Consider the following 18,970-nt stretch of genomic DNA (forward strand, 5'->3'; position numbering starts at 1 on the left):
GAAGCTTTTACAGAAGTATATACATATACCTACTTTTGTAAGGATAATATTGGAACTAGGAAGTCACTCCATTGAACAAAGTCCCTGACAACACACGTCCTTCGTATAGAACACTACACGAATGACACAAAAGCTCTAATTAATTAATACCAACCAATGTCATTTCCCGTTGCTAGGCAACCGACAGAAGGTCGGATACGTCTAATTTTAGATATTGATAATTATATTTTTGTTTCCAAAAACGTCAAGTTTTTGACCTTAAGGTTTGGCCTTTATTTATTTTGCAATCGTTGCTATGCCAAAGCTTCTTAATTTAAATTAATGAATGACCAATTCAAGCTACGTTCGTTCAATTTGATTATATCAATTCGTGGGTTAAGAACTAGAGTAGCGTAAGGCCAAAATGACAACTTCTCAGGAGAGCCCGAAAACAACTCAAATTCACCTACTGTTATCTTATAGCCCTTTTTGTGGCATATCTATAGTAGTTAGATATCTGATTTTTACTAATAATAAAACTTTATTTATCGGCTACAGAATAATGTAACTTTTTGGTCAATCAAAATACGGTTTCATTTTAATAAAATTTATTTTTCAAAAACTGGTTGACATACGTCATTTTGGCTGTTACATAAATTAGTGCCATAGTAGCGTATCCCACCCTTACGTTTTTTTGGCAGGAAGAAAAATTACGGAAGCTTACGAAACAAGGCAGTAGCGGTACTTTACGTTTATTTGGCACGAAACAAACTAAGCCTACATAATCAAACTTTCTGCGTTAATAACGTATAACAAGATACGTTATTTAAGCGATTACATTGAAGGCATATTTTGGTGTCTTATTCGCTCTGTAAATCGAGTTACGATCGTTGTGCTCGTAATTTTTTTGAGAAAATATTGTCAAGATTATTGTAAGTAGAAATACTTCATTTTAGCACTAAACAAATATCTTTTTTTGTTATACGTTATTGTTGTACTAAGCAATCAACTCACTACATCGTTCCAGTTTTTTGGCACATAAAAATATGGGGATTAAATAAACGAATGGTGAAAACAATTTTTTTTTGTATTTTTGCCCTTACGCTACTCTAGTTCTTAACCCTCGAATTGTATTATTGGTCAAGTAGATGAGAGGAGTAGGATTCACGTCGTTGGTCTAGAACAAAGTTAAGTTGCCCTCATTTGCAAAAAACTATAGATAATAATGATAATATGGTGTTAAGTAATTATGTTCATATTTGGATAACTATCGACATCAACGCTAACATTTTAGTAAAATCATGAATTAGAAAGATTTAAAGACAAGCCAAGTTTTTGAAGCAGAAAGATCAACCACTTAAGTGTCAATTATTAGTGTCTGCCACAATGCAAGAAAATATTTGCATATCCTAAATCTAACAAAGATCTCTTTATTTGTTCATTCAAAAATATATTTTTTCCTTCTTTCACTTTTAAGTTGGTTCATCAATCAAAGTGAGACTGCGCTTCTAAAATTCTTGCGTGCGCTATTGAAATCGTGACTAACAGTTTAAAGCTGTCTTTTAGCAATATCGATGTATCGATAGTTATTATTAATTTAATGATTATATAAAATTGTTTAAAGAGTAAGTTTTATGCTACCGGTTTATTTAGATTTCAATTTAGGCACTCTATACCTAATAGTTCTTGATTACGAATTGGTATTTTACGCCAATGATGCGTTAACTTCACTAAGAAATAATATACAGTAATTAAACTAATGAAACACTGTGAAAATTAAACTTATTTTTTCTAGGTAGACTACTTTAAAAACATTGTAAAATTGTAAGTAATCTACTAAAAGTTACATACTAGAAAAACTCAATGAGAGAAAAAACTATGATCAAAAAGAAAAATTTATTGAAAAAAAAAACAGTTCAATAGGAGAAAACTGTCAACAAAGCCTTTAAAAATTACTTTATCATGTAAATTAAATAAGGAAAACTTTGAAACCATCTCTATTACACAATAATATGTAACATTAAAGGCAGGCAGTAGGTACCTATTACCCAACTACTACTTCAAACTCATGAAGGATCTCTCATCTCGGTTTGTTTTCAGTTGCGCAGTATTTATGTGTGGTTAAGCATTTAACGGAGTGGGTAGTAAGAGCTTACTTAGCTACCTGTACTTATTATTGTTATGCCTACTCAGTTAAGTTACAATGTAAAAGCGTTTTCATATAAGCGGAATTTGTCGCGCTTTTAGGCTCTGTTTAATCGACTTCAAAAAGGCGGTTCTCAGTTTGACCTGTATGTACTTATGTGGTATGTTTTAGTGGTGCGATTTTCAGCATAGTATTTTTAAGGAATACTTATTGTTTTTTTTGTAAAAAAAATCTACGCACGACTCAATCCGCGCGGTAAAGAACGCGTATCTTAAAACAATTGTAAAATATCAACTCCGTACTATTCAAGATTTTTCAGTACTTTGGAAATCTCTTCAATTTATCTACAGAGGTTCTGCTACGACTATGGCATGTATCCTTTCAGTAAACACATGGACTGTCTTAAATTTCCCGATAGTCAATTTATAACTATCAATAAAACTAAGAGATCCACGGAGGTCTTCTAACATCCACAGCCGGCCCCCGACTGAGCTGCACCAATATGTCTCATTTTATTTTATTCACACGCTATTCTTCAAATTGTTACCTTTCGCAATGTTATAGTGCAAATCTGTGCGGTTATCAAAGCAAAATCGCATTCTCTTTTAATTCGACATCGCGAGGTCAATGGTCGTTACATCACTAAAAAATCCTCTCACATCATAGATAATATGGAAATTGAAATAATTAATGTATTTATTGGAGTATAATTTTTTAAAATAAAATAGACATCTCAACATGGCAACGGGTTTCAGTCATTCAAACTAGTTGGCAGTCGTTACGGGTAGTCAGAAACCAGTAGGCAAGTCTGACAATCAGTCTTACTATGGGGTATTGGGTTGCTCGGGTAACTAGGTTGAGGTGGTCATGGTCAGGAGTCAGGAAGCTGACCTCAACTACTCGAAATTGGGAAAATCGTTAAATATCGATAAATTCGGACGACCGTCAAATATTAAATGAGAATGCCCCCAAAAAAAGTGGTGCTACAACCTCCCAAAATTTTCGCAATCATTAGACCACAAAACGCCAATCAATACATAAGCAAATATTTATTTTAACACACACAACTTATTAGAACCATAATGAACTTTTATGCAACACAAAAGGTCAATTCTGTCACACTAATTAACCCCTAAGGCATATGTAACATCGTCGAAGTTAATCCATATTATCAAGCCGAAGACATGAAATAAGATAATCTAGTGAAAGTGTATCAAAAGATTGCTTCACTATCGATAACAATGGGAATTGACAATAGGATCATTAATGGTCAGACAACGCGTCTATGGCCACCTCTAATTATGGCCTATAGACTCTATAGTATTGTTATTAAAATGTACTGTTTAATGACTTTAATAGAGTATGAGGGCTCGCGTTCGATTCCAAGTCAGGCACCAATGCAACTTTTCTAAGTTTGTATGTAAGTGAGTCTGACACCACTCTAACCAAGGGGTATTGGGTTGCCCGGGTAACTGGGTTGAGGAGGTCAGATAGGCAGTCGCTCCTAGAACACTGGTACTCAGCTGAATCCGGTTAGACTGGAAACCGACCTGAACATAGTTGGGAAAAGGCTCGGAGGATGATGAATGACTTTACTAGCCGTTTCGTGCGGTCTGGTCTCGTCCTCAAGGAAGCTACATTTCAGCTTCAGATTTCGCTGCCCCTCGATATTAGATTAAACTTGTCAATCAAACTCTCCATCTCATTAAAAGTCAAAAATATGAATAAAACAAAAAATATTCTTTATTCAATTTTTGACTGACAATCAGCGCATTTCAAATGTCAAATTATAAATAATCGACCCCTTAAACGTTCACCCCTCACTTCCTTTGTATTTATGGTAAAACAGTCTATGGTAAAATTACTTCTGTTTTCAAAATAATTGGAAATATCAAGCTTTATGGAGCCTCCTTTATGTAGATTTCATATTCTAAAAAAAAATGGCTTATGCTAGTGGACTTAAATCATTGTTTTAAACGTCTTAAGTTGTCATAGTTTGTGCATTGTTACGCCAGTGTTCAAAGCTTTTTTTATTATATTAACTTTGTTTGCAGAAATTTTACTTCATTCCTTTAAGAACCAAATCATTTGATACCAGACCTTTAGGCACACGTTAACACATACCTAATTAACAAGCAGACAACCAAACAATTTGCATTACACTGCTTAGCAAAAAAAAGTAGCCGAACAGTGAACATACTATATGCAAAACTATGCACATAGCATCAGCCTGTTACATGACCGGCCACATAAGATGAGAAAGTCAATATCTTGGAAAGGCAGGTCGGGTCATTATATCTGCAAGCAGGTGTAATTTGAGATACAATGACGGATGATAACGCGTTTTTTGTTCGTAAATGCTGATTTATATCGGAAAGGAGTTGGGTTTACTAATTGGATGGAAGATACATTAGAGACTTGTTACATGTATGGTACTTTCTTGCATTGTTGAGTCCCATTGGTCTTTTAGTTGTGAGCATGCCTGAATGAAGCTTTGTTTATACAATATAATACAATGTCGGGACACCTTTTCACGGGTCGGTTAGCCCCATGCTAAGTTATTGATTAACTTGTGTTATGGGTGCTAACACAACTGATACACTACATTTGGCTTCAATTCTCGAACAAAGGATGATAGAGATTATCAATTTCAAATGATTGTCTCTTTAAGGATACAGACTAAACAGTTGGCCGACAGTTGACCCGCTTGTTATAACCATCAAAATTTTCAATCGATCTTGTACCGGCTAAATACCTGATATAGATAGTTCAACTCAGATTTGCGCGCGGCACTATGTGTGCGTCGGCTTGTAAATATACAACTTTCGTTCGTGTGACAGTGACTTCGTCCGAGCATGACGTGTTCTTATCGCTTTTTGTTTTGGGTACAGTCGTTTACAAAAATGTCTAGTTCTTCACGGAGAAAATGTTTAAGGAGTCAGGTAACGTTTCAAAAAATGAAACAACATTCAAAGCTTTTTATTATTACATTTTACAGTTTTTCATTATTTTCTCATACGTTTTTTCAAATTGACATTGACAGTATCTAAGAAATAAATGAGGTGAAATATCTAAGATGAATTAAATACTCCTTACATATTTTCTAGCTCGGGGTACGAGGACAATAAATAAAAGTGTGGACTAAAAATGCAAAATACATCATAGGTATGATTTTTCAAGTAGCGATTCAGAATCATTAGGTATAAATAAATAAACATTAAATTACGTAATAACTGTTTTTCTTTAAACCGCCGTAACGTACCCCTAAATAACTGTATTTGTATCCGACTGTACCTCTTGTCACGCACACAAAGTCACTGTATATGTACAAGGGTTACCCACACATAAGGCCGCGCGCAAGACTGAGTTGAACTTACTATATTTGTAATGTGCGTACTACCATTCATCTTCATACTGATTTATGAGCCCATACAAACTATCGGCCGACTAAAAGTTGGCAGTATGCTTACACTTTCATTGTATTTGATCCGTATAAGAAGTACTTAATATTCAATAGCTTCATTAATTATAGTGTCCTTAAACATAATAATTATACCGAACTTTGAAGCATTTTTGCTTGCGAGCTAATTTTAATATTTACACTTATTTAAACATGAATTGCCTTGAGGTAATTAAAAATACGGAGTTTTGAACTTGGACTATATTTTGATATAAAAACAGATTGAGAATTTTCATGCCTATTTTGGTTCTTATGAAGGTTTTATGTTGCAATACTTTTAAATAATACATCATGTTATGTAACAGGATTTGTATCACATACATATTTTGTAGGTACTAATGCTGTCCCGCGGTTTCGTCCGCATTCTAAGGAAAGCTTTTGGCAATGGTATTATTTCATGTTTTTTTTTTTCTTATTTATCTTTTTCTGGATCTCTTGTATGTAAGTCAGTTAATCCGTTTTACCTTCAAAGTCTAGCTTTTCGCATATGCGAACTAATTAGTCGCAATTACCCTTTTCTTCGATGATATGGTTTCAAGAAAATGTAGGTCAGATATTCCATGAAAAAGCTCTGGTACTGAAAACCACATTTTGTGTTTTAAAAACCGTGAACAGACAAACAGTTGAGCAATAAGTCATTATAATGTGATTATTATTATCTAAGGGCCGATCCCCATATTTAAACTATCTGTTGATTAGCTAACTAGAGACAAGTTTTTGACTTTAGCCCCATACAAGCAAACAAAACTAGAGATGGGATATTAGGATCAGCCGTTAAAAATAATAATCAAAATCTATCGTTATATTAACCTAAACTTTCTTTGTTTTTATTATAGTCCATGGTCATTATAATAAAACGCATTTTTGTAATAGTTATGTGAAGATTTCTTAGAGATGTGTTTTTTATTGTTGTTGCGATGGCTGCGTTATGTCATATCGCAATAACTTGACCTCTGACATTCACTGATGGTATCGTTTACGAAAATTTTCACTGGAATTGGCGCAGCCGTTTTTGAGGTATGCAGGTTAGAATAGTTTGTCTTGGTATGAGTAGAAATATGTATGATTTAAAAAAAAAAGATTTTATTAAAAAAAAAAAAAAAACATTCATGAAAACATGAGAAAAAAAATAGTCAAAAAAGAAATTATTATTAAAAAAAAAGGTATTATGGAGGAAATAAGATAAAAGGTCAAAAGGAAAATATGATTCGAAGTTGACCTATATTTTTATTTAGAGCATGTATCCCTCCTTTGCACTCTTCTTGGTGTAAAATGTATTGGTACCTCATTATCAAAGTTTTCATCAATGTAAGTCCTGCTGCTTTATCATGATAGACAAATTCACTTTTTACTTCGTTGGAATGGATACCTATTACGGCAACGAGCTTATTTTACTTATGATCTAAATTAAATGAGTGAAAATTTTATTCAATGGTTGTACAACTTGTTAACGTGTCTAAAATATACATTTGCATCTCATAAAAACTTACAATTGATTTCGGTGTAAAAAAAATAACATCAATTAATTAAAATAAACGAGTTTTTCCCTCAGTCGACGATAATAATTTCTCATATTCAATTCTTACATTGTTTTTAAAACATTTCTTTTGGGTTATTTATAGTGAGAATTGTGAATACCAAGCAAAGGAAAACATTCATAAGATATATGAACATAATGGCTAATAACGCATGCAGATCAGACAGAAGAAACTAGAAGTAATCTCGGTGACACAAAAACTTCTATAACAAGGAAACTGTCTAGTTCCGTAATTTAAGAACTAATCCGAACTTCTTATGGAAAGAAAAAGTTCAATAGAAACGACTCCACGGCGAGAAAATGCTAAACATTATAACCCATAAAACATTTAACACCTCGAACAATATAATACGTCACAATAGCAAATTAATATGTCACCAAATTGTCAGTTGACTTATCAATTATGATCATAGTGGAGCCTGTGAAAGTGTCCAATAGCAGTACAAGATCCACATTGTTTTCACCAAAGAAGAATTGGACGGGTGTCATTAAAATCATAATTCTCGTATGGCCCGAAGGCCGAATGTTAGGAAGAGCCCGGGAGAGAGGCGTCGCCGATCCACCAGTATATAAACCAACGGTCGGTGGTACAGAGCATCACACAACCACGACACCTCCGTGAGTCAACATGAAAGCGTTCTTGGTAGGTATTCGTGCAGTGAAAGTGACTTGTGACCTGTGTATTGACCCCCGCTCCTGTGACCGCGCACTCGTGCTTCCTCGTCGGATTGTTTAGTGCATCGAGCGCTCGGCTCTATTCATCGCTCTAGTGCATCTCTCTAAGATAGCGATCGATTAATATTGCCCAGCAATCGATAAAAATGTTTGTAACAGTGTTGTTAAAGAGTGAATTTTCTGCCGCAGGTATTAGCTGCCGTTGCGGCACTCGGCTCGGCTAGGCCCGAGGCGGGATACAGTTACAGCGCGCCCGGAGGCGGCGGTGGTCACGGAGGACACGGCGGCCTCGGCGGGCTCGGTGGCCTCGGCGGCGGCATCGGTGGCGGACACGGAGGATTCTCCTCCGGCGGTCTGAGCTCCAGCAGCTTCGGAGGCATCGGCGGCGGCAGCGGTGGCGGCTTCTCCTCTGGAGGCTTCTCCTCCGGCGGCGGCTCTGGCTTCGGCGGTGGCTCTGGATTCGGAGGAGGCGCCGGTTTCGGCGGCGGCGCTGGATTCGGCGGCGGCGCTGGCTTCGGCGGCGGTGCTGGCTTCGGCGGCGGCGCTATTGTGCAGAAGCACATCTACGTCCACGTCCCTCCCCCAGAACCCGAAGAACAGCGTCCCCAGGTGATCAGCGGCGGTGGTGTTCCCCAGAAGCACTACAAGATCATCTTCATTAAGGCACCTGCACCTCCCGCACCTGTTGCGCCCATCATCCCCGCCCAGGCTCAGAACGAAGAGAAGACCCTCGTCTACGTGTTGGTCAAGAAACCCGACGAACAGCCCGACATCACCATCCCCACCGCTGCTCCCACCCAGCCCTCCAAACCCGAAGTTTACTTCATCAAGTACAAGACCCAGAAGGACGGTGGTGCTGGAGGCATTGGTGGTGGTGCTATTGGCGGCGGCATCGGCGGCGGCATCGGCGGTGGTAGCATTGGCGGCGGCATCGGCGGCGGCAGCATCGGCGGTGGTATCGGCGGTGGCAGCATTGGCGGAGGCATCGGCGGCGGCAGCATTGGTATCGGCGGCGGTCACGGCGGCTCCATCGGTGGTGGACACGGTGGCTCCATCGGAGGCGGACACGGTGGCTCCAGCGGTGGCGTCAGCACCTCGTACGGCCCCCCCGGCCAGTCCGGCCCTTACTAAACGGCGCGAAACACGCGCGCAATTGTGATACCTGCTCTGCCGGCGACAAACTTAGTTATAAGTAGAGAAAAAATTACGGTGCCTAAATGTATTTATGTAAATAGTAATTTTAATGTACTATAATTCTAGTTGTATTATAAATTCTTATTTTTGCATAAAAAGTTATAAACAATGTGAATACTTTCATTATCTTTTCCTTTACTCATTACACTGGGAACACACAAGGTTAAACCAACACGGCTCCATCCGAGCTTCAAATTATAATTTCAAAAAGCCATTCACCCGACGAGCACACATTTAACATGTCAATATCATTAACACGCTACATAAACAGGTGTATGCTAGAAAGTGATGTTTTCTCCGAAGTGGGCGATGTTGCGCAACTCCGGGACAGCGTGACCTCAGTTGCATCATGCACTCAGAAAGAAGCTGCTTGCAACATCTATATAGAAAATAAGAGAGTTTCGCTAAATATATTCCATTGCGTAACACCCGCCTATTGCAGTTCTTCACAATGCCGTTGCGTAAACCTTGACATTTGGGTGTATTCTCATAATTTCCCTTTTAACATCGACATGGAGCTACTATGTAGTTTTGACGTCACCAGCTTTAATAATGTTGTCTGACATAATGATCCTAGTATTAGGGACGAATACGAAAACAGTGAATTTAATGGGGAGATTTAAAACAAGTTACATAAGAATGATGACACGGAAAATAAACATGTTTTAGCTGAATATTTATAACATATGGTGACTTTCGCAACTTCCGCGTGGTACGTGTTTGGGCAAGTCATTATCGCAGTCTTTTATTGTGTGGAAAGTGAACGCGCCAGTATAAATGGAGATGAATGCTCAACTGGTCAGCTGGTCAAATATTTGTACGAAATTGATGATGATACGGACAATATGCAATGCAAAGAATTTTACTCGAAAGTTATGATTTCGAAAATTATTAGCCGTTAAAATCTTAACTTGCCACAATCAATTCAAATAAATCCATTATGACTTTACTAATAACATTTCGATCAGTAATTACCGTTTTACGGTCGAACCCGATAATGGTTTTACTATCAATATTATTAACAGTTACACATTCAATATTCTGATTGCTCACTTCTTCAGTATTACTAGCCTATAAACCACTGCCTACACAAATGCGTCTTTCATTTCCAAGATGTTTCAAAGCATTTGATTTGGGTATTTTCTCACGGAAAGACCATATTCCGTATCTACTTCCCATGATATTACCAAATGCTATGAGATCAACAATCTTTTAATTCACATGCAATGTTCTAGTAAAACAATTTATTTTTATAGTGTAATTAGTTTAATTGTATGCGTGGTTGTGTGTGTGTGTCTGCTTTTATGGGAGTTGTATGCCATGACCGAGACCTGTCTAATGAGATCGATTGATTGCGATGAGCTGTTTGGTTAAGGCTTAGGGACACTAGCCATTGATGTCTTAATTTTGTATGGATTATTTTGTGTTGCCATGGAGATAGTTGCACCGTCATTTCTTTCTGCAAATGTATTCTTTTGGTTCGGTTTGGTTGAACCTTTAATTTGTTCTACTTGATTGAATACTTAGGTTCAATATTAATTTGATGTTACCAATATGATACTGATTTACATTTTATATTTTTTGGAAATCCCAATCAATCATTCCAATATCAAATGGATACAGTCTTCATCACCCTTTATGCTCGCATAGAAGCTTATGCAGTTTAACTTATATGAATTGATCGTATAAAGAAGGAGCCTTTCCGTTGGTATTTATTCAAATGCTCCATACCTTTCAAGTTTAACTACATATGTAGCTGGTTTTAGAATTGTAATCAATACCTACCTTGGTCATTCATTCTAACACCCAAGTCTTTTTATATCATTATGCTCCTGCTCTTAACCCATTTTATTTTTTTGGAGCATATCTTGTCATGTTCATGTTCATGTCTTGTTAAATATTAAATTACAATTTTAATATTTAAATATTTTTTGTAGATTATTGTCTTTAGGGAAAACAAAGTTAATGATGTGTCTGTAGAACCTTTGATAGTTGATTCTTTTATGATGTTTCAGGCGATGTAGTAACATCGAATAGGCCGTGAAACAGTTATAAAATGGACTGCAATTTTGCTAATGGTGTACTCTGATTTTATAGTCTATAACTTAGTTTATTTTGGTGTTGAAACTTGATTGCAGCTTTTTCATTATGTCTTCTACTTACAAAGCTAGAGGAGAAAGTGTAAATAAAACAATTAATTTTAATTAGGTACTTTATTTATTGAACTTCGAAATAATTACAATAAACATAAGCAAGGTAGTTTACCACTAAATAAAATTGAACACAAGTCTCTTCTTACATCGTAACATTACTTCTTCTATTGGCCAAACATTACCATAACAGACCCAACCTACATTGAACCGCGGAAGGCTCCGATTAGAACCCGCAAACATATTAAAATAATATTATAATTATAACAAAAGGCAACCTGCAATTATTGCATAATTTGCAACAAGCAATAACTATGCTACTGGTTGCTATGTAACGCGAGCAACTGTTGCTGTCGATGGATGGGGTCCATTAATCACTGTTGTTCTAATAGGCCATAGAGTAAGAAAATGACCAGAATCACAGTGGTATAATGAGCTCACATATAGGTACTTCATTTTCCCAGCTTTAGTATCCACTTCTTTCTGTCCTGGACATCTTCTTCAGCAGCATCATCTCATATGAAAATTGAAAATATATCAAGGGTCCATAAGGAACTAACCTGTTTACGTATAGCTCAAATAAAATTTTGATCGTATTATTATTCTCGTAACATCACAGTTTGACGTCACCACTACTTCCACCAGTCCCAATTTCATAAAGAATTCAAATAATTTCTTCAAAAAAGCTTTGTCATGTCTGCTTAATCCTTTGACATCCCACAATACAAGAAATAGTTCATCTGTATTATCCCACTCTGTGACCGGACAAGACAGTTCTCGATCGAGCATTATATCACAGTCGTATTAGGCATAGCTCTCGACTCGAGAAGTCACGCCTACATCGATACATCGGTATCAATCGATCACTCGCCAACTGATGATTCGAGTCGATAAACGAGTTGAACAACTAAGTTCTTCCATCGATCACGAAGTTCGAAATTCAATTTTATTGTTGTGTAAAACAACACAACAATAAAATTGAATTGAAGAACATCGTTTTTTCTTTTTAATGATAATAATTCCTCTTTACTGTAGATACATTAAAGATTGAAAGGTAAATTGTTTATTGATTAATTATTAAGTAAGCGTTATTATTAATTTACTTTTAGCTTATATAAATTACTAATACAAATCATTTGTCATTTCTCAGAAACTGTTATAATTTTGACTTCCTCCTCCGATTACGTAAATTTAGGATTAGTCAGTGAAATTGGCCTCCTTTTAAAAATATTTACGCAAATAATTTTGCATAATTTATTTCGTATTATGTAAACAATCCAAAACTATGACCTACGTCAACAAATGGGTCAAGAATTTAATCCAGTTTTTAAAACAACAACAACATAATTGAATGAGTCATAATAACATTATTATGTTGGTTATGACCTCGGTTGCAAAAAACTTGGGCTTTTAAATACAAATGTTGGCAAAAAACACACTTCAGTATCTCACATTGCAGTTTAAAGTTTTTTTTTTAAAGTGAATCATGAACATAAACCTCTTTACTCAGCCAATACTTGGGCGGTCCTCATTTTTATTACTTTCTCTTTTTTTTAACCAAAAAAATGTCGAGTACAATTTATACCAAAAAAAATTCTATCAATGAAACCGACCACAATTATGCGAGAGCTCACCAAAAAATTAATATTAAATTATATTTATTTGTTATTTATGATAATTTAATTATTTTACTTGTTACTCTAGAACAGATACAATGGAATTTCGACTGTAGAGTGTAGGCATTAAGGTTGGTTTTTAAATGGTAGTTATACGCGGATCTCAAAATCATATGTTTACAAGTCTACAGCCCGTCTCGAGAGTGAGAGTGAATCGTACTTTCGCTAGTTCACAATACCCATAGAGATACATCATACATGTTTATTTGTGGTTTATGAGGTCGTTAGCGTTTGCGTAAAACCTTTGTAGTGGTGGCACGTTGTTTTGCGGTAGTCGTACTATTAATGTCATGTTAAATTCGTGTATGTGTTATTTGTCACGGTTGCTATTTTTACTCACGTATGATTTGTTTGTACTTACTTACTATAGATAGTTATATTGTAAGATTGTTTTTGTTTTGTTTTTATCTTTGTGTTGTGATTGTTTTTGCTGAGGATAAAGGTTTTCGTATTTTATCCGTGGTTTGTGTTTGATAGCAAATATTTTCTTCTCCACTACATACAATGTTTTCTTAAAGATTCCGTCTGCTTTAGCGATTCGTACTGAAATCAAATTATACATACAATACACACAAGAAGAAGCATAATATTATGATAGTATTCTCTCAAACGTTAGTAAAATCAAGATTCATTCCAATATAATTAAAACATCACATTAGACATTAATTTTGCTTGACTTTGTTTGGGAAAGGAGAAAAGGAACCATTAAAGACTTAGTTTATTTTACAGATCTATGATTTCCATCTATTTGTAGGTAAAGAACATTCACAAATAAACCTGTTTTATAAAACTAAACGAATGTGTGAAACGTCATACGTAATTCTGCCAGACAATTCCTACCGAGACAGTTTTTACACACTATCATGTCTATACATCGTATAATTACCTGATTTTTTGCACTGACTCATGCAAAATATATACGTAACCGTTTGTTCAGTACAATCCTATTAAAACAAAGAAATCGTTAAAATTAAACGCAATCTTACAGGCGTTATGTCAGCTCTGAGAATTATTTCATTTATCTTGCACCCATCTTTGCGGAATTAATTTTGTAATTGACTTCTGTTGGTGTCAATGAACTTCAGTTTTTTCAGACCTCAATCTGTAATTATTTATTAATAAATAAATTGTTAGTCTTTCTTAGTATTATATCACATAAGTAGATTACTTCACAATCCTATAGGCATAGCTAGCAATTTAAATATAATTGAAAAGCGATAAACTTTACTGACATATTCAACTTACGCAAAGACACAGAAACACCATTCGAAAAACATCACAATACCAATATTATTTTGTCATTCGCAAAATGAAACAAAAGCGAAACAGATACCAACCAATTGAAGCCTACAAAAATATTTGCAACGAACTAAAACATGCGTATTTTTACAAGAAACGTCTAACAAGATATTTCACAATAATAGCCAGTGACCACTCGCCTCTGTGAAATATTCAGCGCTCAATAACCTGTTGTAATTCAAGACAATGGATACAACATCTTTTGTTCAGTAATGACTTCAGTACATTACTCATAATATGTACCTGCACATTTTTAGAGATCCGCTACGAAAAAAACAAAAACTTTTTCTAAAAAAAAAGTATAAATTCAATTATATGCTTACTTCTCCTAAGTTTGACAAATACCATGGTAAAAACTACATAAAAATCGGTACGGCCAAAACATGAAATAATCGCGCAAAAACACCTACATACGTACAGGGAAAACTGAGAACCTCTTTTTTAAAGACAGTTAAAAATGAGAATACCTTTATTGGATTTTTATTGTAGAACTGATACTACCAATTCAATTAAAATGATTATTAATAGAGACTACCTTTGACGTAAAATTGTCTGTAAGTTTAACATCAAAGATTAATTTTGTTCAAAAATTACTTATTTTGTTGACTTTTTATTTAAAAAAGACAAGGTTGTGTGCAAAGGATGAATAACCGTTTAATTCAAATTGCCTTTCAAAAGGTTTTTTTTTTTATTATCATAATGCGATTCAATTAAATACTATACGGAATTTAATTCTTTAATTTTTTTTCTTTTTAATTCTGAAAGCTCAAGCCCAACATGCACTTAATACATTTTTCTGTATTGTTTGCAAATTAATGACCAGTCAGAAATGTCAAAACAATGATTGAGTTTAAAGTATACGCCCCTTAGTTTTTAAGTTCGTTAAAACTGTTGCATAATGCCGTCCCTTTGTTCCGTTTTTGGTACTCACTGGACAATTGCATTTCATCAATTTTACCACGGAGAACAAAATGGTTAGCGGAGATGTCATAACGCAAAATCTGCTAATAAAGTACCTAACGAGAAAAGGACGAGGAATGTTACTAGTTCCGCCCTCACTCTATGGAACCAGCCCATTACTGTTACAGACTTTTTTTTTAATGGGGCGACCTATTGCTGTGCACAGGCCTCCTCTCACATGGAGAAGGCCTGTCCCCAGCCTCCATTACTATGAAAATAAAATCAACAATCAACCAAGAGCAATCTTTGACAGTTTGTTTTCGATTTGCCAGCTGGAACCCGAACATCGTAATTATAGTAACTGAGCACGCCTAGGTACCGTAGGTTACTTGACCTACAAGAAAGCGCCTGACCTACCTTCCTTATGGCATCTCCGATATCTTTCCTTTCTCCGTGAATTTTACTCTTTTATGAATGTTATTATGTAATACTTGACAATTAACCAGGAATTCTCACGCACTTATATTTATAACGTTAATTGTTTTTTACGACCAGTTAGCACCTTTTTAATTATCTTTCTCTAGATTAATTTGTAGCCATTAATATATTTTTATGAGTTCATTTCCGTAGATTTCGGATTTCCTTTTGTTTTCATTTAGATGTATTATGTGAGTAAATTATAATTAAAGAAAACTGTAATAATATAACCGCGATAAAATCCGTAAAATTAGTGTTATTTAAATATCTAATATTCGCGTAAGTGTCAGGAATCAATATTAAAGAATAAGTTCATAAGTTATATTTGTTTATTTTTATTTTTAATGGATAACTTATTTATTGGTATTAAGATAAGAACTTGATCAATAGATATTTACAACACAAAAAGAAAACTATCCTAGTAGAACAATAAAAAAACTAAAATATATACACTATATCTAAAAGGCGTCAAAAAATTCATCCCCATCGCTGTCAACTGGGAGCGTTCCCAAGAGGCTGGCAGCATTACCTCGTTGGATGGCCATGCTTGGGTATGTTTCTTAATAATCTTATACCTAATTAAAACGCCTAGGTATTCGATTCCACTTGTTCGAGGCCGATACCATGTTTTAGCTACAAATTAATTACAAGCCAATTGCTTTTAATTAAACTAGGATAAATTACTTAAAATAATTTGAGGCCTAAAATTCTTGGAAAACGTTATATATAACTAGTAAAAATATACAGCTATAGAGAAGTCTTGTTACCTATTTATAACTCAACGTCGGTCTCAAGAATTATTTTTGAAAAATATATTAAAAATTAAATTAAGTGCCTAAGTTAATTTTGAAATTCAAAACACACAGCCTTACCACTTAGTTTTTCATAAAAAAAATCGCAAACAATCAATAAATAAAATCAACAAACAATTTCAAAAATAACTACAAACATTAACACACGAACTACAATCTCCCCGTTCCCAATAAATTAGCCTCAGATGATCCTCGAACCCGGAACTTTGCGTTACGTCGACTATTAGTCGCGTAGCCAATAGCTTAGTGGGAAATGTTGTGACCTCTCACATTATGTCATCCAGGGTCTAGCTTGGGCCGACGCAAAAAGTTCTACGATAGGAAATGAGCTGGCCATAAGTAAGGTTGTGTAATATCTTTACCTAAGTATGATTTGAAATTGTTGGGGTAATTAGAAAGGACCCTAGGACTCTTTTGGCATATGGGAGAAAAATACCATAAAGAAAGAATAATACGGTACTAAATGACCGATTATCATGACACCTTTCATAATCATGGAGGATGGTGTCAACAAATAAAAGAAGACCGTTGACCGCGCGGTGGGACGGTATTCTTAGTTGACGCTTAAAGCTTATGTAGCATTAGATCCATTTCACCGCCTTCTGCGGCGGTAAGCGGTGCTGTGTGTGATTCATTATAACATTAGGTAATTTGGTATTATCTAATACTCAATTACGCATAGGTATTCAATCCCACAATGTAAATCATAATTGAACTCTGACACTGGGGTTAGGTTGCGAACTTGAAGCCTATTAGAAAAGGAAAATCCTAATTTCCTTCACTGACATATCCTCGTACATACATTGAAAAAATAAACAAGAATAAAAAGCAGAAACGTTACGTTTTCAGGATAAATTAAAGAAATAAGAACTCATTTTTTAACGAAAAAGAAATTTCGTCACAAATCTTCAAAGCAACATAAAAATCCATTTGAAAATCGAACACATCAGAATACGATTTAAATAAACGCCCTCTCAAGGTCGCATGTGGCAACACTATGTGTAAATAATGTTGCCTACACAAGATTATATTTTCTTCTTTTTGTGAACATTCAAGGTCAATATTACCTAATATTAGTAGATTAGTAGATTCTGTTGTTAGAGTCGGCAAAGCTACCAATTACGGAGGGCTTGTTAAATTTGTTTTATCTTTTGTTAGGCGATCCTAAAATCCTAATTAAAAGGTCGTTCGAAAAGTTGAAATTTTGTCTGATAATAGTACCCAAGAGCTTTTATAACGAGATATTTGAAGGAGGTTGATGACGCAAAAAAGTGATCGTTTCTCAAAAAAAAAATATTCCAGCATAGTTCTTTAAGTTATATTATCCTTGCTAATATCGTTGAGGCTCAAAATGTCAACTTCCTAAAATGTCCCCTGGTACCAAAATGTCAACTTCCCATAATGTCCCTTTCCCAAAATGTCCATTTCCCAAAATGTCCCTTTCCCAAAATGTCCATTTCCCATAATGTCCCTTTCCCAAAATGCCGCTTTCCCAAAATGTCCCCCATTCTTAGAATTAAGCGTTATAACCCAACTAAAAAGTAAAATACAAATAATCGTCCTCACTTGTGATTGGAAGTAAAGAAATGTAACTACCAACATCATAACTGTTAGAATGAATTATGTTGGTCACATTTAGACGATTATGAACTAATTGACATTAACTTAACTAAATTGATTGAACTAGATAATTACCTATTTGGTCTTGACCATTTCCTCCGACATATTATGTAATTAAATTTTATATCATCAAGTTAAAAAAATAATTAAATAAATAAAGCCTCTAAAAATCATTTTCTTTGAAACATGTTGCACAAACTAAACGAAAGTATCAAGAAAAATATATTTATCTCACAAAAGTGGGTACTTTTGAAAAAATATGGATTTCATTGACATTTTATTGTATTCAATGGTATTGTGTATACTTACGTGAGACAGTTTAATTTTGTTGTTTGTGACGTGTTTTTATTAATAACTTGAAAATGAGTGAGGCATTAGACTTTATTTGTAACCAAAAAGGAAATCAAACGCTAATATGGAAGGGATTTCAGTATAACAAAAACAAAACTAACAAAGACAGTACGTTATGGCGATGTATTAATAGAACCGCATGTAATGCATCATTGACATTAGATAAGAGCAAGAAAATTGTTTTAAGAGAATCAACGCATACTTGTGAACTTAATATTGTTGCCATCAATATTAAAAAAGAAAAAATCAGGTTGAAGAAGGAAGTGTGTGATAATTTAGCGCCGATTCAAGAAATTTGCGAATCTACTTTGGCAGACCTACGCAATGAGAATCGTGATGATCGAGACTTGATACCAACATTTCGTTCCTTAAAAAGCTCTCTTTACCGAGCGCGAAAAAAATATTTGAATACAGACTTGCTATAGTTCGGCCATTCAGAGAATGCGTTCCTGACACGTCGCGATTGAACTGACGACGTAACTACATTCATTGATTATTGATATAATAATGTTGTTTTAATGCTCCTCAATTGTTAAAACGGTAAACAACCAGCAAAAATATTTTTATCGTAACTGCAACGCCATTGCAAAGTTACGTCGTCAGTTCAATCGCGACGTGTCAGGAACGCATTCTCTGAATGGCCGAACTATAGTACATAATAATACTGAAACAGTTAAAATACCACAAAGTTTAG

General features: G+C 35.1%; 2 protein-coding genes across 3 annotated transcripts in view; both read left to right on the forward strand.

Annotated features, from left to right (window-relative positions):
• Positions 1-18,970, forward strand: part of LOC124637337 (vascular endothelial growth factor receptor 1-like) — a 139,734-nt gene that overhangs the window by 81,215 nt on the left and 39,549 nt on the right. The gene's annotated exons all lie outside the window — the stretch shown is intronic.
• Positions 6,727-9,100, forward strand: LOC124637338 (glycine-rich cell wall structural protein-like). Its single transcript, XM_047173703.1, has 2 exons — positions 6,727-7,765; positions 7,987-9,100. The coding sequence occupies exons 1-2, from the start codon at positions 7,751-7,753 to the stop codon at positions 8,926-8,928; spliced, it is 957 nt and encodes a 318-aa protein (XP_047029659.1). The 5' UTR covers positions 6,727-7,750; the 3' UTR covers positions 8,929-9,100.

Source organism: Helicoverpa zea, chromosome 16 (genome assembly GCF_022581195.2).
Source record: "Helicoverpa zea isolate HzStark_Cry1AcR chromosome 16, ilHelZeax1.1, whole genome shotgun sequence".
Lineage (NCBI taxonomy): Eukaryota > Metazoa > Arthropoda > Insecta > Lepidoptera > Noctuidae > Helicoverpa > Helicoverpa zea.